Raw genomic sequence first — 25,378 nt, forward strand, 5'->3', positions numbered from 1 at the left:
CTCTTCCTCCGCCTCCCGCCTCCTCTCGCCGTCCTCTTCCTCCGCCTCCGCCTCCTCCTCCTCCTCCTCCGTCGCCGCCGCCGCGCACCAGGGGCCCCACCATGTCCGAGGCGGCCGAGCAGCCGCAGCCGGTCCAGCAGCAACAGCCGCCGCCGCAGCCGCCGCCTTCGGTCCAGCAGGCGCCGCCGCCGGTGCAGCAGCAGCAGCAGCCGCCGCCGCCGCCGGACGCCGCCGCCACGGAGAACGGGCACGAAGCCGCCCCGGACGGGGAGCCGCCGGCCGAGGCGGGCGGGGGGACGGCGGCCCCCGCGGCCGGCAGCCAGAACGGAGGCGAAGGCGACCAGATCAACGCCAGCAAGAACGAGGAGGATGCAGGGTACGGACGGGCCGCCCCGGCCGGCCGGGGGCCGCGGCCCCTGCCCCTGCCCCCCAGCCGCGGCCGGCCCCGACAGGGAACTAGGAGCCGCGGGCCGGGGCTCGGAGAAGGAACCGGAGGAGCCCGAGCCCGGGCCCGGGCCCGGCCCGCCCGCTCCGCAGCGACCCCGGCCGCGGGGGGAGAGAGGTGGGCCCCGACCCCCCCATCACCGGGCCGGGCGGGCTGGGGCCGGGGCCGAGGGCCGGGAGCCGGGGGCCGAGGGCCGGGCCCGGGGGATGGACCGGAGGTGGAGAAGGAGCCGCCGCCCGAGCCGAGCCCAGTCGGGCCGGGCCGGGCCCCATCGCGCCAGCTCCTCCTTTGTTCTCGGAGCCGCCTTTTGTTGGCGCCATGTGGCCCTGGCGGCGGCGGCGGCGGCGGCGGCGGCCGGGCCTGGGGCCGGCGGGGGAGGGGAGGAGGAGGAGGGGGGAGGGGCGCCCACAGCCCCCAAGTGCTTTTCAGCCGCCGGGAAACCGGCAGAGGCCCCCGCCCGACCCCCTCCCTCCGGCGGGAAGAAACTTAGGCCCCACTGGCCCGCCGGGGGGCCGCGGCCCGGGACGGGCCCGGGGGGCCCCCGTACCGCCCCACTCACCCCCCGGAGGCCGCGGGGGGCGGGGGAGGCGACGGCCCCACCGTTCCCGCCTCCCAAGCAGCCGGTCCGGGCGGGGGCGCGGGCGCTAAAGCCCATCGCGGCCGGGAGGAAGTGGCCTCCACCGGGGAAATGGGGCCCGAAGGCCCCCGGGGGCGGCGGGGCCGGGGCGGGGCCTGAGGGCGCCCGCCACGGAGAGCGGATCGGGGCGGCGGGGGGGGGGGGGGGGGGCGAGGGGAAAAAGGGGGGCCGCGGCCGCGCAAACAGCCCGAATTACGGCTTCGCCGCCCTTGGCTCGATCCGGCCGAAGGGCCTGGTGGTTGAAAAGGAAGAAAAAGAGCGGGGCTGGGGGGCCAACCGGAGGGGCTTTCGCGCCAGCTCCGTCAGGACGGAAAAGCCTCCCCTTCGGTTTTTCCTGTACCGTTTCGCCAGGCCCGGGAAGAGGATCGACTTGGGGCCGATCGGAGACTTCACCTTATTTCGTATTTCTGCAGCGCGAGGGGCCTTCGCTAGTGAGCGTGGAGCGGGAAGGTCGAGTTTATTATAGCTTAGGGTTTGCTCTGGTTCTCCAGAGACTCGGGTTTCTTCAGGGGGTGGATTTTTTTTCTTTTTTTGGGAAAATGTTATAAAGCGCTTACTGTGGGTCAAGTACGTTTCCAAGCGCTGGGGTAGATCCAAGTTAATCAGGTAGGCCAGAGTCTCCGTCCCACGTGGGGCTCACAGTCTGAGGAGGAGAGAGAACGGTTGAGGAAAATGAGGGCCAGAGAGGCCGAGTGACTTTCTTAAAGTCTCACAGCAAGCAAGCGGCAGAGCGGGGAGGAGTCGGCACACATCCGCCGACTGCTAGGCTCGTGCTTTTTGCACTAGGCCTCACGGCTTCCCCTCCGCCTGTAAGGGGGATGCTCACCATTTCTAGTTTGTGCCTTCAGAGAGGTTGTAGAGCAACGTGCCCAAGGCGTTAAGCTGTTAGTCCCCAAAAGTCATTAGGTGGTTGAAGGCAGATGAAAATAAATTGGTCGTGAGTCATTAGCAGCCCAGGGATTTAAATATTTTTTGGAGGCTTCTTACCTGCTGGAAAAGTGCACTTCACTAGGGGAATCTGCTGGATCAAGCAGCCTAAGGGTTTTTTTGTTTGGGTTTTTTTTTTGTTTGTTTGTTTGTGGGGGGGTCTTTTTTTGTTGGGTTTTTTTTTTGTGTGTGTGTGTGTGTGTATTGGGAGGGGAGGGAAGGGTTTGGCATTTCTCTTATTTGATCAGGATTTCTGGCTCAGCACTTCATGCCAGGAAAACTGATGAGTGGAATTGTGCCTTGAGGATGGAGCGACTGGATCAGATCCTAGTAATCACCCTGTTAATTACTTTTAGTTTTAGTGTATTTTATTTGCCAACCCTCACCCCAACTTGTCAGCCCTTTCATTTTATTTTTTTCAGGGCCTGATTAGCCAGTCTGTGGATGCTCCATTTTTCTCTCCCCATTGGCCGGTGTATCTGTTTAGTCGGTGTTCTCCTTCCCCAGAGCATGGACTGGGAGCGGGGGGCGGTGGGGTGGGGGAAGGTGAAATTTAAAGAATAGTTGATTGCAGTTTCAAATGGGGGTCTAAAAGTCCTATGTCTTCCCCTTCTCTTGTCCCTCCCAGACCCCCATAAGTAGAGTCGATTACAAGTTGGCCGTGCAAATCGATCATGGATATTTTATGGAGTGTGTACTGTGTGCAGAGCACTGAACTAAGGGCTCGGGAGAGTACTAGACAACAGATGTTACTTCAAGTTCGGAGGGAAATGCTTTGGTTTTTTTTTTGTTGGGTAGAATTTTTTAATTTTACTCAATGGGCACTCTGTGGAAAGGTGTAGCCCTTATTTCTAGTCTTGAGTGTCATCGGTTCTGTTCTTGAAGCCGGTTTTCTGATTGGTGGTGGAAAGGATGGAGGTGTTATTTTCACTGTTGTCCTTTCAGGAAAATGTTTGTAGGTGGCCTCAGTTGGGACACAAGCAAAAAAGACTTGAAAGACTATTTCACCAAGTTTGGTGAAGTTGTCGATTGCACAATAAAGATGGACCCTAACACAGGACGATCGAGAGGCTTTGGGTTCATCCTTTTCAAGGAAGCTGCGAGCGTCGATAAGGTGAGGGAAGGGGCGCAGAGCGTGGATTGTATCAAATAATAGCTTGTTTTCTCTTAACCCAGGGGCGGGGTAGGGCTAACTCTTCTTTATCAACATTTTCAGGTTTTGGACCAGAAAGAACACAGACTAGATGGGCGGGTAATTGACCCTAAGAAGGCCATGGCAATGAAGAAAGACCCGGTGAAGAAAATTTTCGTTGGCGGTCTCAATCCAGAAGCCACAGAAGACAAAATCAGAGACTATTTTGGAGAGTTTGGGGAGGTGGGTGTTTCTTCCTTTTTACTCTTTACTACCCACCCAGTGACTTTTTTTTATCCCCCCCCGTAAATCAGATGGGTTTTTCCAATGGTATTTGTTAAGCACTGTATTCAGTGCTGGGGTAGATACAAGATAAATCAGGTTGGACCCAGTCCCTATCCCACATGGGGCTTTCAGTCTTAATCTCCGTTTTATAGATGGGGGTAACCCAGAAGTGAATTGACTTGCCCGCTTACAAGTGGCAGGGTGGGGATGCGAACCCAGGTCCTCTGGCTCCCAGGATCCCTGACTCTTTCTACCTCCTCCTCTGAAATGGAGGCTTTTGACCTTTTTAAAAGAAAGTGCATCACTCCAGTCTCCCGTCCCCTCACCCAAACAAGGCGGGAGTGACTCCTGCTGCTTTTGTTCTTACTGGAGTCCTCACTGCTCCGAGGTCCTACTGAGCAGGTGCCCAATGTGTGTGACTTGATATCAAGTTTAAGGGGGTGACTGTAAACTTTTCTGATAGAACTGAACATAAGGGAATGTAGCATGACTTTGTTTTTGGGAGGCCCAAGCTCTGGCCTGGTCACTGGTCCTCCTGGGCAAGCCATTTCACTTCTTCTGGCCTACTTTGTTCATCGGCAAAATACTTCCCCTCTTAGATTGGGAGCCCCCTGTGGGACTGATTTTTCTGATACGGTGTCTCCCCTAACGTTGTGCTAAGCACTTGGTAAGTGCTTCCTAAGTACTGTGGTTATTGAGGTGGGGGAGGGTGAGCGAGGAGGAGGTTGAATTTGGGACTCACTCTTTAGCCTGTCCTGAATGGTCTAGATGAAGTCAGCCTCCACTGGGCCCTAATTTGCAGAGTGATTTGAGTTTATGCTGTATTTCTAGATTGAAGCAATCGAACTCCCGATGGATCCAAAGACCAACAAGAGAAGAGGTTTTGTATTCATTACTTTTAAAGAAGAGGAGCCAGTTAAGAAGATCTTGGAGAAGAAATTCCATAACGTCAGTGGGAGTAAGGTAAGCAACCAGAGAGCGAAGCTTCTTCATCTTGGGGCTAGTGCTGACTTCCACACTTCTGGAATTTTCACAATCAATCAGAGGTATTTATTGAGCACTTACTATGCCGAGAACTGTACTGAGCGCTTAGGAGAGTACTTTAGAACATCCTTTCCTAAAAAGGATGCAGCAGATGAAACTTGGGTGTAACTACCACAGCCTGTTAAATGGAGGGAAAGGAAACCCAGAAAGTAGTTTCCATGCTGGGTGACTGCCCTGGCTATAACTGATTTTTGAGTTTGAAGCCATTTTCCCTCGTTTGCCTGCATAGTCTCAGGGTCACAAGCTGGAGGTTGGACAGTTAGTTCCAGAAGGCCGGTCTGCTGATTTGAGTCTTAAAGATCTCATTTTCCCTGGTTGGTCTGCTCAGTCCCAGAGTCACAAGTGGAAGGTTGGACAGTTAGTTGTTCCAGAATGCCGGTCTGCCTCTGACTGGGCTTTGGTGGGTGATGAGTTAGGGTCTGGCCGGCCGTTGCCCCCCCGAGGACTCTGGGAGACCGGGGTGGTTTGGGTCCAGAACCCGTTTAGGGGGATGGGTGAGGGGTAGGGAGGAGGAGGAAACTGCTATCCCCATTGTCCTGGGAATCAGGGCGTTTGATCTTTCGCCTGTGTGAATCCTAGGTCACCTGATTATGAGGTCCTCACCTCGCCAAAAAAAGGTTTTGGGCCCCTTGAGCAAGGCCCACAGCTTCCCTCCTTGTGGGCAGGGAATGTTTTATTGCACTTTCTCCCAAGAGCTTAGTTCAGCACTCTGCAAAACAGTAAGCGCTCAATAAATAATTGACTGGTTCATTTCCTCTCCTTTTAGAAAGGGTTAGGGTTGGATGTGAAATGGTTTCCTTGCTAGATGAGGGTCTTTAATCTGGCTGTTAATGACTTGAAAAACGGTCCTGGAAGGTAGCACTGGAGAGGGCACTGATTTTCCACTTTTCTCTAGTGGAAATTTGAAAATTGGAAAACTCTTCGAAGGCTTTATCTCTTTAGTGGAACGAAGGAAAGGCTTTTCAGGACAGCCAAGATTTTCAATTTGTTCCGTTTTTCCCTTTATTCTTGTGAAAGGGTTTGTAATCGGCATATAACATGCCTGTTGCAAGAGAACCACAGCATTCAAAAAAGGTTATTTGATGTTTCAGGATCTGAAACCGAAACTACATTAAGTGCTATTTTTCAAGGATGCATTTGATTATGGGAGGGTGCAAATTGACCCTGTGGAGATTTTTATTTTTCTTGAGCTCCTTTTTTTGGGAAAAAGGAATTTCTTTACTGCCTGGAGGAATTTCTAGATCCAGGTGATTAAAAACTCCCCTCCTTTTGAACAGTTAATGGCTTTGATTTTCAACTTCATGAATAGTATTGGGGTGAAAAAGAGGTGCTGGCAAGTGTGTACAACAATCACTGCCAATAATTATTACATATTAATTAACACCTAAAGACAAACAAGTTATGTTTTTAAAATTGAGTGCCAAGCTAATCGTTCAGAATACATTTTGTGCTAATAAAGCCATAAAATTTAGATCACATGAGAAAGCGGGTCGCCTGGGGGCTAGAATAGACCTGCCCCAGCTCTGCGTTTGAAGCGACTCATTTCCTTTTTGCTGTTTGTTTTTTTTCGGGGCAAGATCCTGGTCCCCGGATCCCATTTTCCCATGCAGTGACCACTTTTAAATTTTGGTCAGTGAAAACTGCCCTTCTGGTTGTAAGTAATTCAACAGTTTGGACACCTGTGTGTGGTAGTCTGAATTGTAGCCATGGGGCTTTTATTAGCCTCATGTAGGCCTCCGGGCTAAATTTAGGTGTAGCTTCCTTGGAGAGGGACTCCAAGTCGGACTCTGTCCTCTGACCATCTCTGTGGGCCTAGGGCAGTTCTCCCCGACCCTCCCCCTTACCCGACATTCTGTTAACTGCAGTTTTAAGTCAATCATATTTATTTAGCGCTTATGCGCAGAGCACTGTACTAAGGCACGTGGGAGAGTACAATATAACAGACACATTCCTTGCCGACAAGCGAGCTTACAGTCTAAAGGGAAACCTTGCAGAGTGGCACAAAGGGGCCAGGAGACAAGAGAGTTGCGACCCATTAATTGTGGATTAGTGAGGCTTAGACATAATGGTAGCTTTGCCAATGGAACACTTATCGAATGTGATTGTGGGGAAAAAAAAGTGGGATGTGCAGTTTAATGTATATGTGGGATATGATTTTTCTCAGTGAATAATAATTGTGCTATTGGTTAAGCACTTTAACTATGTCCCAAGTACTAGATAATCAGGTTGGACAGAGTCCCTGTGCCATTTGGGGCTTCACAGTCTTAATCCCCATTTGACAGATGAGGGAACTGAGGCACAGGGAGTTGAAGTGACTTGCCCAAATTCACACAGCAGACCTGTGGCAGAGGGTGGGATTAGAAGCCCCACGTCCTCTGACTCCCAGGCCCGTGCTCCTTCCCCTTAGGCCATGCTGGTGGTGGCTTCAGCCAGTTTGTCATGGACAGTTAAAAATCAAATCTGATCTTGTGTATTCAATCCTTGTGGGTGAGTTTCTAAGCCCACACAAAAAAACTAGTTTTGTCTCCTTTCCAGTCTGTAAACAGAGGGGTGAATACAGTCTCTGATCATGTCCCTGAGCCAGGTAGAAAAGACAAGTGATTGAAAAGGAAGGTTGAACACCTATGCTAAAGCAGAAGGAGTTATTCTTTTATTGTCATGCTGAGTTGCTTCAGGCCTGGATTTTTAACTAGCCCCAATTCTCAATTCTTGAACATCATTGAAGCAAGGCCCCTGAGATACTGCCTTCAGTTAGTTGATCTGCTCTTGATGGTTTCCAGCTCATTTTCCCAAAAAGAATTTCAATCCTGTGGGCAAAGAAATCATACTCCTTTAAAAACAAAATAGGATTTAGTGCTGTGCACTAAATTTAAACAGGGGTGCCATAAAGGTCAGGATGGCCTGAGTTCAAGTGAGTTTGGTTGATCAATGCCTACTCGGATGGGCCCCTCGTGCTTAGATGCTTAATACAGTGCTTTGCACACAGTAAGGGCTCAATAGATACGATTGAATGAATGCCTCTTTAGAAATGCAAGGTGCTGCTCCCTGCCCCCATTCTATTTATTAGGTGCTAACTGGATGGGCAGACTGCTGTCCCGATACTGGGAAAGGCATTCAGAGGTGGGAATTGGCTCCCTTCCCTGACCCTCAAGGGGCTTCCAATCTAAGATATGTTCTCTGTGTAATGGAGAAAGACACAGAGGACTCTGAAGACTCAGGAGATTACAGAAAAACAGATAAGTTCTGTAAGGTGAAGAGGGTAAATCATGAACTCTTTGGTCCTTAAGACTGAAGGAGTGAATCTTGGAGGGGAGAAAAGTTCAGTCCTTGTGGCCAGATGACTTCTAAAGAGAGGAAGCCAGAGCACCATACTAATTGCTTGGAAGAGTAAACTATAATACTTCGAAAGAAATGATCCCCAGCCACAAAGAGTTGACAGTCTGGAGGGGGAAACAAGACATTAAAATAAATTGCCCCCTTCTTTGCAGCCTAACCCAAATGGGGTTTGTAAGTGCACAATAACTACCACTGATGCTTTTATATTCTAGAGACCAACCAGGTCTGACTTGCCCTGGAAATCCAAATTCCACACAAAACACTAGCCCTTAAATTTCCTGGACCTGTTTAGAGGGGGTGGAGGGACAGGGGCAGTGGCTCCAAGAGGCCTGCCCTTCCCTGACTAGCTCCTTTTTTATTTTCCCCCCTCGCCCCCACTCCCCCATCCCCATAGCACTTTTATGTCCTTTCTGTAACTTATTTCTATTAATGTCCATCTCCACCACTGAGCTCATTGTGGACAGGGAATGTTTCTGTTTATTGTGATACTGTACTCTCACAAGGGCTTAGTAAACATTTAGTAGTATTTATTGAGCTCACGGTAAGTGCTCAGTAAATATGATTGACCTGGCAGGGCCAGTGGGCTTCGGTTGTTGGGGCACAGCAGCCTCACTCGTGAGAGGGACAAGTTTGACACTCGCCCTGTCTACTTTCAGTGTGAAATCAAGGTAGCACAGCCGAAAGAAGTGTACCAGCAGCAACAGTACAGCTCCGGGGGCGGAGGAGGTGGCGGTGGCGGCCGATCCGGGAGAGGCAGAGCGGGCCGTGGAGGAGGTGAGTGTGATGGGCCATGGCCAGAATTCCCCCAAAGGCGACAAAACCCAGCCTTCGGATGGGTATGGGAAGCCTGGCCAACAACCTAATAATAATAATAATGTTGGTATTTGTTAAGCGCTTACTATGTGCCAAGCACTGTTCTAAGCGCTGGGGTAGACACAGGGGAATCAGGTTGTCGCACGTGGGGCTCACAGTCTTAATCCCCATTTTACAGATGAGGTAACTGAGGCACCGAGAAGTTAAGTGACTTGCCCAAAGTCACACAGCTGACAAGTGGTAGAGCTGGGGTTCGAAACCATGACCTCTGACTCCAAAGCCCGTGCTCTTTCCAGTGAGCCACGCTGCAACCTGCTGAAAGGCCCTTCCTTTCGGCCATCCCATATCCTCCCTGGGCGAACCTTTCTTGTTTGGGTAGCCCCAGGGCCATTCGTAACCTTCCCCATCTGCCCATCCCTGGCTGTATTTTACTGGCAGTACAATTTTACTGTACTCCCCAAGCTCCCATGTTCTCTGGGCCTAATTTGGCGTGTCTGTCCGTTCGGTTCCTACTCCAGTGGAGTGAGTCAGTGTGTAAATACACTATCACACTGCTTGTTTTGTTGAATTGGCACGAGAGTGACAAGCGCTTCAACAGTTGCTTCCCCCGGTTCTTTTTCGCCCATGGGGGTCGGGCCAAAGCGGGAGAAGAAAGCCCGCTTGGCCCTCCTTATCTTCGAAAGACGGTACCGCACATGGGCCTGAGGGCCATTGATGGGGACGAACGATGGACTGTCGCTTTCTCCACAGGTCAGAGTCAGAATTGGAGCCAAGGATACAGCAGTAACTATTGGAACCAGGGCTACGGAAATCAAGGTTACGGCTACCAACAGAGTTACGGCAGCTACGGAGGCTATGACTATTCCTCTCCGTACGGTTATTACGGATACGGACCGGGCTATGATTACAGTAAGTAGGAGAGCGATCGATTCTAAAGCCAGTCCCCTGGCCCGTAGCAGTTCGTAATACGTCTGATCTCTTCCTTGTAGGTCAGGGCAGTGCAAATTATGGAAAGAGTGCAAGGCGTGGTGGTCATCAGAATAACTACAAGCCATATTGAACAAATCTTATTCAGGTATGCTGTGGCATGCTCAGTATTTCAGAAAGTGACTGCACAGATTTTGTACTTTGATGCTATAGCTGGATATTAAAAAAAAACAAAAAACAAAAAACACAAAATAATAATTCTGTACCAAATTTCACTTTACAAAATTTCTATGGCCTGTTTCGATGTGCATCTTATTTAAATTTTTCCCCCTTGGAAACTGTCTTTCATGTTTACTCTTTACAGAGCTCTAGCTGTCTTAGTCTGTGGTGTGTGATGGCCCCTTCTTGCAAGGAAGATATTAACGAATGATTTTATTAATAGGTTTAAACCGAACCGGATTGTGAGGGACTCTCCGCTTGTACAGAATGAGAGCCGCGGCTTAGGGACCCCGGGTCACTTTTCCACCTCTTTAATTTTATATTGTTTTTTTGTGTCATACATTTCCTGCAACGGAAGTGTTAATTTTACTGTACTTTTTGGTACCTTTTTGGAATCTAATGTATTGTAAGGTATTTTAACATGTGTCCTGATTCGCCGTGACATCGATATTGAAGCGATCCGAGCTTTTGAAATAAAAAACAAAAACAAACAAAAACCCAAAAACAAATCGAGACCGGCCCTTGTGAGTCGTCCCCCTCGGTCTTTGCAAGGAGGCCCCAAAGGACACCGGTCTTCGGCTTGTGTTTTTTTAGCAGTTGCCTCTGTGGTCAGGCCAGTACTCCAGGCTAGGGGTGGCTGGCGCCAGGTTGGTCCTAATCACGGCCTGCCCCTCCTAACTGGGAATACGGCTCTTCAGATGCTAGGGTTTGCTCTGATCTAGGGGAAGGGGTCTGCTCTGTTTTGGTCTACTCTTGTGTCAAACGCTGTTCTAAACTGCTAGGGTAGGTACAGGTCGATTAGGCCGGACACAGCCCGTCCTCCATGGGGTTCACGGTCTTAAATTGGGAGAATGAGCATTTAATCCCCCTTTTACAGTTGAGGAAACTGAGGGCCTGAGAAGTGAAGCCCCACATCGCACAGCTAGCAAGGGGCAGACCCGGGATTAGAACCCAGGTCTGTGCTCTTTCCAAAAGGTCACCCTGCTTAAGGTAAGTGTAACCTTAAAGCCTCTTTGCAGCCCTTTAAGTCTACAGTGCCAGTAGCAAGGCCTTCACTGTTAATCAGTTGAAATGACTTACCCGCTGCTTGGATCCTGTTTGTCACCAAGGCCTCCAGCCTTGGCCCAGGAGAAAGCTCCCGCCGGAGAAAGAGCAGAGGCCCTCTGGGGGCTGGCGCCCGGTTTAAGGACTGGGGCCTGCCGTTGCTCGCAGCACCTCCACTCTTCTCCTCCTACTTTGGGCTCAGGAGACATTAAGAGTCTCTTCCGTCTTTGCTCTGAGAATCCTCCAACAAAGGAAGGGAAAGAACCCACCCCTGCTCTTCACAACAGTGAGTTACTCTTTCTTCACAGTCACCGTAGGTGGAAGGAATTATTTTAATTTAGAAAGTAAATTTAAAAAAACAACAGCCAAGGACCTTTAGAAGGCTGGGAGTGGGGAGAGGGTTGGGTGGGGCTAGCCATGAGTTGACTTTACAAACGACTCCCTCGAGGAGAGAAAGCACAGGGCCATGGTGCTTACGTTTCTGCCTGCTGGACCACTGCGGGTCCCTTACAGACATCCATGTCCTGGGGCTGGGATTTGGCCTGGGGGCTGGGATTTGGCCTGGCGGTCGTTTCGAAGTGGGATGATTGTCATCCAACCCCAGCTCCTCAGGAGTAAGAGAGTACCCGAACGGGTTGACGGTGAGTCGGCTGCTAAAAACAAATCCAGACACACTTACTGGTTTTGGCTTAATATTTTGGCAACCAGGAATTTAGCCCGAAGGGGCGGGCGAGTTTAACCACAGCTGTGGTAGCCCAGTGCAGCCGAAGCGGGGAGAATAAGAGCCTTTCTTTCCACTTATGCTCCGATGGGCCTTCTGAACCTGTAGAGAGAAGGCTGAGTATCAGAACCAGTTTGCAAATGGCCGCTCATTGAGCGTGTCTTCTCGAGTCCACTATAATGCTCCCGCACATCCCAAGGAAATACCATCACTATTATTATAAGGATCCAGTCAGCTTTTTGCTCCCCTTTGTGTCTATCGGCTTCTAATGGTGCTGAAAAACAGCCACCTATTCACCGGCATAGGATCTTTAGAGCCAAAATACCCAAAGACAAGAACCCAATCGTGCAGACACAATTTTAGGGGTGGTTAACAGGGAAATGAGCATTTCAGTATGTGCCTGTTTGAGCCTAAATTGGTAATCCTTGGCCTAATGGAAAGGGCACAGACCTGGGTTGTAATCCGGACTTCACCACATGCCTGTGTGTGACTATGGGTGAGTCACTTAACTTCCTCTGTGCTGCAGTTTCTTTTTCTGTAAAATGAAGATTCTATACCTGTTCTCCTGTTTAGATTGGGAACCCCATGTAGGATTTGGAATAGTGCCTGGCACATAGTAAGCACTTAACAAAAAAACCAACACCCAACCAGTGCTTGACACGTAGCCAAACCAAGGCTAGCTTAATAACCGTGCTAACTCACTCTCTTTGCCCCTTATCAGTTATCCCTAATGAGGACCTGGACTCATCCAATTGTTGAGAGATTCAGATAAGCCAACCTGCTTGGACAACGCAAGGAGTGGGGTGTGCAGCTGATATGTTTTTGGGCCCATCGAATAGGTTGGCATGCTGTTAAGATACACATTCAGATATGATTCCAGCCATAGCTTGGTGGGAAGACAAATTTCAGAATCATGTTGGAGAGGGTCAAGTATCGGTGAACTCACTGGCTAGGAAATTAGATAATGGTACTGTACTGTCCAATAATGATCATGGTATCTGTTACGTGATTACTTTGTGCCAAGCACTGTACTGAGACGGTTCTAGTCCAAGAAGGACAGAGAACAGATATTGATCAAAGGGGTTTTTGAACTCAGTTTGGGGTCCAGCACTCCTTGCCAGCTTGGGTGTGGCCAGGGCATAGGGGACTGTTAAGGGCCCTTGGCCTTCTCCCCTTGCTGCCTTCCCCAGAGCCCCTCACTCAGTTTCAGATGGCTGCATCAGATGTGCTTCCTCCACCACAGCCAATGCAGGAAAAAGAAATCCCCCAGCTTGGACAACGGGAAAAGTCCTGATGCTTTCCCCTTCACTCCCAAAAGGGAGGGGGAAGAACTGACTTGCTGACCTCTACATAGTGCTTGGCACATAGCAAGTGCTTAACAAATACCACATTATTATCATACCCTCATTCCTTGTCTGCTTTATAACTGGGGCCAACAACCAGCTTATTTTGAAAAGCCCAGGCTGAGCTCAGATACTGAATACCACAACCTGTTGGTCCCTGCAGATTGAGGAAGCGCTATATCCCGCTCACTCGGGGAAATCGCAGTTCCCTGCTCGGTGATGCTGTCCTACTTACCAGGCCGGGCTGCTGGGAGTCTCGCCCCTCGGTGACCTCACTGCCACCCCCGCCGCAGCGTTTCACAGCTCCTCATCTCCTGTTCCATGTCTGCCCAGGGATGAGGGACAGAGGGACAACATACAATTTAGCTGCTGTGCGGGGAGCAAGACATCAAAACATGCTTGGGAGTTTCAGCTCTTGAAGCTGTTAGGACATGTAAAAGTGGATCCCACAGCCCTTCCACTAGGGCAGGGAGTTTGGGGTGGCCCAAGTTGGACTGTTTTGTTGTGTGGACAGTCCTCTGAGCTCCCTTTCACCTCTGGCAAAGAGGATCTGCAGGGTTAGGGGCTCTCTTGGGAGCAGAGCAGAGATCCTCTCTCCCTTCCCCAGTTCCCTGGAATGCCCAATCCCTCCCCAGTCCTCCACAGGAAGCAGGGCAGTCACCAGGTGTCCCTCATACCTCCAAAGCCCGGGCAGCTGAGGGGGCAGAGAGTCCCCTGCACCATCCCAGATCCGGGATCCAAGGAAGAGGCTCTACCCACCCAACATCAGTGGCAGATAAGCCCACCGGGTGGCTTTTGGATGGAAGGTGCACCTGGTACTGCCTTAGGGGGGGCCCTGCTGGGCTTGGCGAGTGGGAGAATGAGGCTTGGGGGTGGAAGGGAAAGGCATGCGACATCCCCAATTGTAAGAGACCTCTTCCTGGACAGATTGGGCAGGGGTAGGCCGGCCCAGGCCCGGGGCTGCTCACCTGTCAGAATCTGGTCTATTTTGGCCACGACCCGCTTGGCGTCATCCGTGCTGAAGCACATCGGGGGCTTAAATTTGAGCACGTTCCTCCCGGGTCCATCAGTACTCAGCAGAATGTAGTCAGTTTTTAACCTGGAAGGGTAAGGACCGGAGACTTGGGTTGGCACGCTGCCAGTGGGTTGATAAACCCTTAACAAATACCTTATGGATAATTATTAACTCTGGGATTGCCTGCTCGCTTCAGACCCAGCATCTTCCTCGCACAGACCGATCCTGGGGCTCGGGGCTCAGGGCTCTGCTCTTGGATAGGGTGGAACCCCCGGGTTCCAATCTGGCCTCTTTGAACTGAGGACTTCTGGAACTCATCTCCCCCAACCACCTACCTGGCCAACCTCAGAGTGAGTGAGTGTGTTTCATTCACTTCTATCACTAGACTTAAGTAATTTACAGAAGCCTCAGTCTGAGAACAGCCAGGTGACTCCAGCCCCCCCCCCCCCCCCCCCCCCACTTCCCTGTTCACATTCGGCAATTTATGGTGCCTGTCTTCTCCCCGGTGACCAGATGGCTTTTCCTTCCGTTCCCACATGCTTAGCGCAGTGCTGCTCCCAGTAGATGTCAATAAATGCCATTGTCTTCCTTTGTTCTTTGGCCTTCCCTCCTTCGCTCTCGGTGGAAGATTCAACCCTGCTCAGTTGCCTCTGCCTTATCCAACAGTGGAGCCCTGAACACCAGGACCAGGGTGGACAAGTGGGGAGGCACCAGGCCTGAAGCGAGCAATGCCCAGACATCTAATAATGACATGTAGGATTTGGTAAATGCTTACTATGGGCCAAGCTCCGGGGTAAATTCCTTACCATCAAGGCAGACACAGGTGGATCCCTGTCCTACATGGGGCTCACAGTCTAAGAATCAAATATTTATCAATCCTATCTGTTGAGTGCTTTCTGTGTGCAGAGCACTGTACTAAGCGCTTGGGAGAGTATAACGGGACATGCTGGTAGACACATTCCCTGCTCACAACAAGCTTTCAGCTTGAAGGGGAGAAGGTCTAAGTAGGAGGCAGAACAAGTATTGAACCCCCATTTTACAGCTGAGGAAACTGAGGCCCGGTTGGTCACATGGCAGGCAAGTGACAGAGCCTGGATGAGAACCAGTCCTCTGACTCTTAGGCTTGTGCTCTCTCCACTAGACCATGCTGCTGCTCAGTGAACAACCCCATCCAGGAGAAGGGTTTGTTCGGCCCGGGGTCAGGGACGGAAGGGATTTTAGAAAAATACCTGGAGACGAGACAGTCAGCTTCTTTAGTCGCTGGAGTCCTCCCTTCCACGTCTGCGATTAGGTCCACTCCGACAAACAGTCCGACACCCCTGAAAGGCAAACAATTCAAGGGCAGCCCTCCTTCTGCAGTTCTGCTTGGCACATCTCATTCCCGGTTTCAATTCAGGCAAATCAGGACACTCTGGCAGGACCCTTTCACACCTCCTCTTCCTCCCCCTCCCCCCAATCCTGCACCCATGGAGTTGTCCCCTTTGGAGACAGTTGGGGAAGTCAAAGTTGGAGCCAGAGCCCCAGACTGCAAACCATCCTCTGGAGTGCAATCCAGTAGAGAGAGTACATATAGAGGAGTGAGCCGGCATCTAGTCCCGGCTCTGCCGCTGGCCTGCTGTGTGACCTTGGGCAATCCCCTTAATGTCTCTGGCCTTAGTTTCCTCTTCTGTAGAATACGGATTAAACCTCTGTTAAGCACTTACTATGTTCCAGGCACTCTACTGAGTGCTGGAGTAGATACAAGTTAATCAGGTTGGACACAGTCTCCTTGTCCCACATGGGGCTCAAAACCGTAATCCCCATTTTGGAATGGAGGCACAGAGAAGTGAAGTGATTTGCCCACGGTCACACAGCAGACATCTAGCAAAACTGGGATTAGAAGGCAGGTCCCTCTGACTCCCAGGCCTGGGCTCTATTCGCTGTGCCACACTGCTTTTCTCAAGCAGCGTCTCACCACAGAGAGTCTTAGGTGGGTGGGAGGCTGTGATCCATCTGATTATCTTGCATCTGCCCAAGTGCTTAGCACATGAATGATTATTAAATATTTTTCTTTCCCCAGCTGTAATGGCTGGGGCAGGTCTCTTCACTGTTAAAGATCTGAGGGTGCAGGAGGGCAAAATGCCCAGCTCCCCAAAACCATGAGAATCCCCAACCACGCAGCCAGGGGGATGTGTGACCTTTGAACCTTGGGAAAGGCCAGGCTTCCGGGGCAAATGGAGCAGTTTGGAGGAGAAAGAGGAGACAATTAAGGAAGCCCTTCCCTGAACCATCTGCTCCACGGCTCAAACCAGAGAACGCCTGGCTTTTGTTGGGGATGGTGCAGTATGGAGTTCTCCCTCCTACTTGGGATAAGGATGTGCCTGACCTGGTTAACTTGCATCTACCCCAGCACTTAGTGCATGACTACCAACAACTCTGTTGCATTGCACTCTCCCAAGTGCTTAGTACTGTGCTCTGCACAGAGTAAGTGCTTAACCATTAAAAAAAAAAAAAAAAAAGGTTACATCCCTGAACGCAGGGAATTGGGAGTTGGGCTCCCAAAGCGGCTAATGGGGGTCAACCAGAACCAAACACTGCCCATCAGGAGAGGCTGGCCCTGCTAGGAGGGTGGGGTCCGAGCCAGGATTGCTCTGCTCCCTTGCTGGGGCCCTCGGAAGACAGGGGAGCTGGTGGAGATCCTTGGTTTCCGACATGCCCAGCCCTCCGGCTCGTGCGCCCGGCAGACCTATTTTGTTAAGAGTTTACTATGTGCTAAGCGCTCGGGTGGATACAATATAATCATATCAGACACAGTTCCTGTTCTATGGGGGGCTTCCAGTCTAAAGGTGAGGGGGAACAGGCATTGAATTCCCATTTTACAGAGGGGAATCTGAGCCCCCGAGTTGTGACTTGCCCAAGGACACTCAGAAGTCAAGTGGTGGAGCCAGGATTTAGAACCCTGGTCCCCTAACTCCCAGGCTCATGGTCCACTCAAGACCCTGGTTTGGGCTGTTGAGGGTCTTGCAAGGGTGGACCCTGACTCAGGCTGCCCTCACGGCTCTCCGGGAACTCACCTGACGTCGCCGATGATGGGGTGCTTGACTTTCTGCTGGTGCAGCAGCTCCATCAGGAAGCCCCCGACATGGGCTGCGTGCTGCTGGAGCTTCTCCTGCTCCAGGACCTCTAAGACCGCCAGCCCCACTGCGCACGACACTGGGTTCCCTCCAAACTGAGGGCAGAGGGACAGAGAGGCTCCACAGAGCCCGGGCGGCCTCCAGTTTAGAGGAGGGAAGGGGTCTGGCTTTGCCCCGGCCCCCTGACAGACCAAATCAATCAAGGGTTTGGCCCGCTCCACTGCACCCGGGCTCTTTCCCCAGATCTCTGGCCTGGGGCCGGACCCAAGAGGCCCCTGGAGACACCTGGGAGCCCAACTCGCATCCCCTACTCCCAAATTCAGGCTAGCGGGAGGCCCCAGGTTGGCAGGCGTCCCCCCCGTCCCCTCCTCTTGCTCACCGTGTTGAAGTACTCGACCCCCGTGGCCGCAAATGCGGCCGCGATGGCCTGGGTGGTGGCCACGCAGGCTATCGGGTGGCCGTTTCCGATGGGCTTGCCCATGGTGACGATGTCCGGGACAAAGTCCTTGCCCTGGAGCTGGAAGGCCCAGAAGTGTTGGCCCACGCGGCCGAAGCCGACCTGAATCTCATCTGCGACGAAGACTCCTCCGGCGCCGCGGATGTGTCTGCAACACGGGCAGGGCCCTGTCAGTCCCGCGCCAGCCCGAGACCAGGCCCCGGAGCAGCCTGCCCTCCGGGCCCATGAGACAAACCTGGCTGGACCTCAGGTTCATGGGCTGGCTCTGTCCTGAGCCAGAGGGAGATGCTCCCCAAGGAGAGAGACTCCAGAGTCGGTGGTCCATCCGGGGAAAGACCCACCGGGGCTTGGAATGGAACAGGGCCCATATATGGGAGGATTGGCAGCAAAGTCTTCCCTAGACATCTGTGCTGCCCAAATCAACTCCCGAGACCCCTTTGCTTGCTTCCCCTCCATCTGAGACACCCGGCTCCACTAGAAGGCCAGGCAGGGAGCCCAAATTCACTTGTGAACCCTGGCCTCGGGGGAGGGGGGTGGCGGCGGTTTCTCCAACACTGGTCACTTTGTCCCTGCAAAGTCAAAGAGTGCAGGACCTGACCCACACAGTGACCATCGAGCCCTGCCCACTGGTCTCTGAGCCTTACCGCCTCCTGCAGAAACCCAAGGGTTTGGGGCCATCTCTCCAACGCCCACCCCGGGACTCCCTCTCTGCAGCTACCCCGGCTCCCTCCCCAAAGGATGCCCGAAACGTCCACTTACTCGGCCACCTTCTGGAAATAACCGGCCGGGGGGATGATCTGCCCTCCGACGCTGGGCAGAGACTCGATGAAGAACGCAGCGATCTGGGCAGGGAAACAGAGCCCCGCTGGGTCCGCAGCCCAAGCCGGACAGCATCAGGGCGCGGAGGGGGGCCAGGGAGTGGAGGGGACTCGAGGGCTCCTGCTGCAGGACCCCCGGACTGAGCGACGCCTCCAAGAGTGGCGGCAGATATTACTATGTGCCAAGCCCTGCGCTGAGCCTGGCCAGGGTGGGTGTGAGAAAAATCAGATGGGATCATCTCTCCCGTTAAACAAATCCGAGCCCTCACTTCCATTCTTGCTGTCAAATTTGCTCCCCTGTCTCTCCGTCAGTCTCACGCCACCAACCCACAGGCCTGGATCACCTCCACAGTACGCTCGCTCTGCTCTTGTGCTTGAGGCGCAGAGCACGCTGGCGCAAATCCAGCCATCGAGCCGACCTGCTCCATCTCAGACTCATCTTCTAGACTGTGCGCTCGTGGGCAGGGAATGTGTGTTTCATCGTTATATTGTCCTCTCCCAAGTGCTTAGTATGGTACGTTGTACACAATTAGTGCTCAATAAATAGAACTGAAAGAACGAATCCCTCCTGCTCTGACTCTGCCCTCTCCTCCCTTATTGACTCGCAGCCCCATTACCCGCACCACCAATTCCTGACTTTTAACTTCCACCCTTTTAAACTTCCAGTGTCGGCATCCTGTATCTCTCACCCCCAGTGACCTTGCCAATTATTTGGTTGACAAAATTGAAATCAGGGAACACCCTAAATCTCCCCAGCTCCCTCCCATCTCTCTGAATGCTCTCTCTCATCCCCCTGCCCAACTCTCGAGAGATCTCCTGTTTGTTTTCAGAATCTACCCCCTCCATCTGCAATTCAGACCCCAACCCTTCGCGCCTTATTAAACTCTTGTCCTCTCCTTTTTTCTTTCTGACTGCTATTTTCAAACGCTCCTTCCAGTAGCTCCTTCCCCACATCTCCACAGGTATCTCCTATCTTAAAAAAACCTATCCCTGTGGCCCCCTCCAGTTATTGCCCCATTTTCCTCCTGCCATTCCTCTCCATTACATCCCAGTTTGTAAGCCTCAACCCCTCTTATGCCAATCTACTTGTTATTCTTTGTTCTTGTGTCTCTCGCCACCTATCCTGAGCTCCCGCCCTTCCCCTCATGCCTGGAACTCCCTCCCCTTCCTTATCCGACGGACAGCCGCTCTCCCCATCTTCAAAGGTCTTCTAAACTCCCGTCTTCTCCAGGACATCTTCCCTGACTCGTCTTTCATATCCCCATCCACTGCCACTTCAGGACTTCCACGTCGCCTAAGGCACCTTCCCCCTACTCCCCCAGAGCCCTTATTTACAGATCTTTAAACTCTGCTGTTTATCTCTGTCTCTCCCACTGGATTGCAAACTCCATGGGAGCAAGGATCCTGTCTATCAACTCTACTTAGTACAGGGCTTAGTACAATACCCTGCACACGCTCAATAAACACCACAGATGGATTGGACACCTTGGGACACGCCCACTCCAGGAGGGAGGGCCTGTATTTTGCCCCATTTAACCATCGAGGAAACTCAGGCCCAGAGGAGAGAAGTTTAGGCTGCACAGCAGGCCAGAGGCAGGGCTGGGATCAGAGCCCGGGTCTCCTCGGACTCCCTGCTTCAGGCTCCTTCCCTCCCGTAGGCCACGCCACTGCACAAGACTGTACTCCTCCCTCCAGTTTGAGGCCAGGTCTGGCCACGTGGTCCCCGCCCCTGGCCGTATCGCGCTCCCATCCCGGCCACCTTTACGAGATCCCCCAATTCCGGGAAGCTTAGCCCGTGGCTCGGGGCCCTTCACGGTTACCTTCCTGCCCTTCTCGTGGGCCCCGTCCACCAAGCGCTTCACCTCCTGGGCGTAGGCCGCAGCCGGATCTGGGTGTTCTTCCCGGTACAGCCCTCGATAGGTGTCTGGGAGTGGTGCCTGCGGGGGATATGGGAGTTTGGGATTAGGGGCCAGGAGGCAGACTGAAACTGGCATTGAGGGTTGTGGGGGAGGGGAGGAGAGGGCGGGGAGGGAGAGATGGCGGGCGGGCGTACCACGTGGACCCACTCCTGCTGTCCTTCCAGGCTCCGGAACTTATACGGACTTATGTCAATCAGGGAGCTCAGGTGGCCGTGGTAAGCACTTAGGATGAAACAGACCGAGGTTATCTTTGAGCCGCTGAAGGGGGTAGCGGAGAGCTGCTCTGGCTTCCGCACTGCCAACCCAGACTCTCCATCCCACAGCTCCCACAGGCCCACCTGCAGAATGTCCACTGCCGGGACCCTCCTTGCACTCAACCCGCACCCACACCCGAAGCATCCGATACCGAGGCCACACATATACACACGCTCGCACATCTAGCTCCCACCACCAGGACCATGTGCATGTAGAACACACAAACGCACAGCACACCCACAACGCACAGCACACCCACCACCAGGACATCTCTCTCTCTCTCTCACACACACACACACACCCCATCACACTCTCTCCTCACATGGTGGGTCAGGTTCATTACTCAAGTAACGGTGAAGACTGCTCCTTTAATCTCTCCTGAACCAAACAAGCACGGCACTAGAGGCAAAGAGGCTTTGAGACACAACACATCACACTGAGACACAGTGGCCGAAGTTTTTGCCAAGTGGTTTCCCGGAACCTGAGTTCTGTCCGTCTCTGCTGCCCGTTTCACACGGAAAGATCAGCTTGTGACCTCGTCAATCGGCTTTTAGGCACTCAATCAGCTCTCCCTCTCTTACCTTACCGATCTCTCACTGCACCCCAGCCTGCACACTCTGCTCCTCTAAATGCCATTCTACTCACTGTACCTCAATCTCATCTGTCACGTCACTGATGCTTTGTCCTCATCCCCTCTCTCTGGCCTGGAACTCACTTCCCATATCCAAAACACCCCCATATCTCTTCCAAGAAGCCTCCCCATTTCTCCCATTCACCCTCCTTCTATGTGGCCTATGCACTTGGATCTGTAATCAATCAATCAATCGTATTTACTAAGTGATTACTGTGTGCAGAGTACACGCACGAAGCATTTGGGAGAGTATGATATAAGAGAGTTGGTAGACATATTCCCTGCCCACAAGGAGCTTACAGTTTAGATGGGGACAACTTTAAGAACTTGATATTAACTCCACCCCAAGCCCCGCTAAGTACCCATCCTTATACTTATCCATTTCCTCATCACTAATTTATTTTAAGGTTTGTCTTCCTCTCTAGACTGTGAGCTTCTTGGGGGCAGGGAACATGTCTACCACCTCTACAGTATTATTCTTTTCCAAGACTCTAGTACATGCTCCGCACACAGCTAGTGCTCAATAAATACCACTGACTGATTGACCCCTGAGACTTGGCTAAGTGCTTGGCCTTCACCGATGGTCCCTGGGCGAAGATGCTGGGGTGAAACCCAGGCTCTGGCCCGGCTCCTCGAGTGCTCCCACCACCCTCTTCCAGCTTCTCTGAGGCTGCAGGCAATGGTCGCTTCTGCTCTGAGATGGGGTGTCAGCCCCCAGGGCCCACCTGCGCCCACAGATCCAAAGGGTTTATGCCTGAGGGCCCAGGCAGGAAAAACCTGGGTGGGAGGGAAGGGACTTTAAGTCCAGAGGGAGCCCTGGTCTCCCGGCAAGCTGGATTCCTCTGTGGCCACCTCCTTCCTTCTGTCCCCCGAGCCAGGGTCTGAGCCCAATTCTCTCCTTTTGTCCCTGACTTGACTACTTTGAAGGCTGCCCCTGCCCATGCCCCTTCAGCAGCAACTCCCATCCCAGACCCCCCACTTACTGGTCTAATACCACCACGTCCCGATGGCCGGTGTACTGGCGGGCCAGGCGCAGGGCCAGGTCATTGGCTTCGGACCTACAATGGAGAATCCAGCAGCCGCTCAGGGGCCCCGTCCCCGGGAGCCAAGCAGCAAACCATCTTGGGCGGAGGGCACGACATCCAGGCGGCAGGCATTAAACCAATCAACTGGGCCAGTGATCACATATGTCGGCTCTAAGGCCTTCAATCGGTTTGTCCCTTTCTGCCTTACTAACCTCTTGGCCTCTTACTACAACCTGGCCCGCACACTTCAATGTGAAATTCACTTTAGTTTCTTTCTCCACCAGGTAGACTATAAATTCCTTGTGGGAAGGGAATGTCTACCAACTCACTCATTCGATATATTAGGCACTTGGGAGAGTTCAATATAACAATAAACAGACATTCCCTGCCCCCAACGAGCTTACAGTCTAGAGGGGGAGAGACACATCAATACATATAAATTAAAGATGGGTACATTGAACTGTACTTTCCCAAGCACTCAGTACAATGCTCCACACACAGTAAGTGCTCAATAATTACTACCGAGAGCATGGATGGGAAAGAGGGGCAGTTCTGGGGGAGAACCTTGAAGCTGATGGTTTCCATTTCCCTGTGACCTCCCCTCCCACAGCCCAAGCCCCCGAGGTAGTGCCGAATAGGGCTGCAGAATTGAGAGCAATGTGTCCTAAAGCTGGAACTGAGATAATTTAGAGATATAGTGCCATTCACAGTCAGGTGAATTGAGGATCACTTTGCTGAACTTCCCCGAGCCAGCTCTGATGATAAGAATAATAATTATGGCATTTGTTAAATGCTTACTAGATGCCAAGCACCATTTTGAATCCTGGGACAGATTAGATACAAGATAATAAGGTTGGACCTAGTCCTAAAGGGGGCTCACAATCTAAGCAGGAGGGAGAACGGATGAGGAAACCAAAGCCCAGAGAAGTTAAGGTCCAGGTCACACAACAAGCAAGAAGCGGAGACGGGATTAGAACCCAGGTTGTCTCGTTTCCGGGCCTTTAGACCACGCTGCTTCTCTGAAAAGAATTCCTGGGTTAGGGACAAGCCAGAGGTCGGGCAGGGGGTGTGTGCTGGGAGGGACTCATAAACTTACCCCGAATTCAAAAAATAGAACACGCACAACTCTTTCGGCAGCGTCTCCGATAGCCTCTGGGCGTAATCCACCATGTTGTCGTGCAGGTAGCGGCTATTGGTATTCAGCACTCGGTTTTGTTGGTGAGCAGCTTTGACCACAAGAGGGTGGCAGTGCCCCACTGGAAGAGGAGGGGCAGAAAAAGGCAGAGTTGAGCTTCCTCAAGGGAGGGAATGGCCCCACCGCCCAAGGGGGTTCTTTCAGTTTTTTTAAAAAAATGATATTTAAGTGCTTACACTATGTGTCAAGCACTGTTCTAAGCGCTAAACGTTCTAAATATTTCCCATCATTCTGCCTGTTCCCACCCCTCCCCTCACAGGAAACGGGGAAAGACAAACTCGGGGAATAAGGCGCGGAGGGGGTTCGGCCCGGACCGTGAGCCACATTGTTGATGCAGTCGAGGTACTCCGCTCCCTCTTCGTCATACACGTACTGCCCCCGGCCCCGGACGATCTTCACCGGATCTTCGGAAAAGAAGAGTCTGCAGGAGGAGCTGCGGAAGCCAACGGAGGAGCCAACCGTCTGCTGTCTGCGACTGGGTGGACGACGGCAGGCTCCTGTTCCCCGATCTTAGCCTCCACGTGGGTGGGGAAACCAGCCGCTTCTGTATTCTGTACTGCCTACGCGCTTACCTCAGGGCACCGCACTCATGCGTGCTCAGGGCGGGCCATATCTTTAAACTCAGTTGCTACCCTTCTCTATAATGCCACTGAGTGGCTGGCATCCCCGCTACATGTCTACCGACTCTAAGGTAATCTCCCAAATGTGTAATCCAAGGGTCTGCACACCGTAGACTATACATTCCTTGAGTGCAGGGTTTGTCTCTACCAATTCTATGACGGTAAAACAGGACAAAGAACAGTGCTTTGCAAAGAACAAGAGTTCAATAAATACTACAAAGCAGCTGCAGCCTAGTGGATAGAGCCCGGGCCTGGGAGTCACAAGGACCTGGTTCTAGTCCCAGATCCGCCACTTGTCTACTGGGTGACCCTGGGCAAGCCGCTTCACTTCTCTGTGCCTCATTTGCTCCTCTGTAAAATGGGGGTTTGAGACTGTGAGCCCCGTGTGGGACTTGCCCAACCTGATTATCTTGTATATACCCCAGCACTTAGAACACTGCCTGGCACATAGAAAGCGCTTAACAAATACTTAAGTTATTATTATTATTAGAAGGGGAAGGAGGAAGAGTAGGCCACCCCCCTGCTGGCCTCTTTAAAGATCCACTCGGTCAACCTAAGCCTACCCGGATCTCCTCGGTACTAAATCCATCTGTATTTACTGCGCACTTACTCTGTGCTGAGCACTGTAGTAAGCGCTTGGGAAAGGACAAGTGGGAAAAAACACGAGAAGCTGCAAGGCTTGGTGGAACGAGCACGGGTTTGGGAGTCAGAGGCCGTGGGTTCTAATCCCGTCTCCGCCACTTATCAGCTGTGTGACTTTGGGTAAGTCACTTCACTTCGCCTCAGTTACCTCATCTGGAAATTGGGGATTAAGACTGTGAGCCCCACAGGTGGGGCAACCTGAGTAGCTTGGATCTACTTCGGCGCTTGGAACAGGGCTTGGCACATCGTAAGCGCTTAACGAATACCTTTATGATTATTAATAATGAGAACACAACAATAAACAGACACACTCCCTGCCCACAACGAGCTTGCAGACTAGAGGCCTCCTCACGTGCAGGGCCAACCCTCTCCCCCCACCCCCCCCCCGCCGCTCAGGGCCCGCTCCTGCGCTAGGCCTGGGCCCAACCCTCTCCCCCAGGACCGACCAACCGTCCCCCAGGGCCGCCTCGGGACCGGCCCGAGCCCTTCCTCCACATTGCATCATCTCCCTGGAGGGACGGAGAGAGGGAGGGAAGGATAAGAGGGAGGAGGGAGGGAAGGATAGGAAGGAGGGAGGGAAGGATAAAAGGGAGGGAGGGCAGGATAGGAAGGAAGGAGGGAGGGAGGGCGTCCCCCTGTTCCCTTTGCCCCCCCGACCCCCTTACCCGATGAGCCTCCTCCTCAGTTCCAGGGTGTCCTGCTTGCGGCGCCGCTCGGCCGCCATCGCCCCGGGGCAGGGGACACACGGGGTCAGAGGTCAGGCACCAGAGACCAGACCAGAGACCAGGGGCCAGGGAGAGACCAGAGAGACGAGA

At 52.6% G+C, this 25,378-nt stretch overlaps 2 protein-coding genes across 4 annotated transcripts; one reads left to right on the top strand and one right to left on the bottom strand.

Moving 5' to 3' along the window:
• The first annotated feature begins 10 nt into the window (after positions 1–10).
• On the top strand, positions 11–14,476 carry HNRNPAB (heterogeneous nuclear ribonucleoprotein A/B). 3 transcript variants are annotated; one of them, XM_039910530.1, is made up of 8 exons: positions 11–376; positions 2,955–3,123; positions 3,226–3,384; positions 4,258–4,389; positions 8,463–8,580; positions 9,370–9,528; positions 9,609–9,694; positions 12,252–14,476. In XM_039910530.1, the coding sequence occupies exons 1-7, from the start codon at positions 102–104 to the stop codon at positions 9,677–9,679; spliced, it is 1,083 nt and encodes a 360-aa protein (XP_039766464.1). In that variant the 5' UTR covers positions 11–101; the 3' UTR covers positions 9,680–9,694; positions 12,252–14,476. The 3 variants fall into 3 exon arrangements, with proteins under 3 accessions (XP_039766464.1, XP_028909082.1, XP_028909081.1); XM_029053249.2 differs by lacking the exon at positions 12,252–14,476 and adding an exon at positions 9,989–10,274; XM_029053248.2 differs by lacking the exon at positions 12,252–14,476 and having other exon boundaries at positions 9,609–10,270.
• PHYKPL (5-phosphohydroxy-L-lysine phospho-lyase) lies at positions 11,485–25,378 on the bottom strand. The gene is made up of 13 exons (XM_029053247.2): positions 25,229–25,378; positions 23,616–23,734; positions 23,203–23,362; positions 22,065–22,139; positions 20,330–20,417; positions 20,097–20,213; positions 18,218–18,300; positions 17,381–17,606; positions 16,942–17,096; positions 15,118–15,207; positions 13,842–13,972; positions 13,109–13,198; positions 11,485–11,632 (listed from the first exon to the last, which is right to left on the bottom strand). The coding sequence occupies exons 1-12, from the start codon at positions 25,285–25,287 to the stop codon at positions 13,146–13,148; spliced, it is 1,356 nt and encodes a 451-aa protein (XP_028909080.1). The 5' UTR covers positions 25,288–25,378; the 3' UTR covers positions 11,485–11,632; positions 13,109–13,145.

This window comes from Ornithorhynchus anatinus, chromosome X2 (assembly GCF_004115215.2).
Source record: "Ornithorhynchus anatinus isolate Pmale09 chromosome X2, mOrnAna1.pri.v4, whole genome shotgun sequence".
Lineage (NCBI taxonomy): Eukaryota > Metazoa > Chordata > Mammalia > Monotremata > Ornithorhynchidae > Ornithorhynchus > Ornithorhynchus anatinus.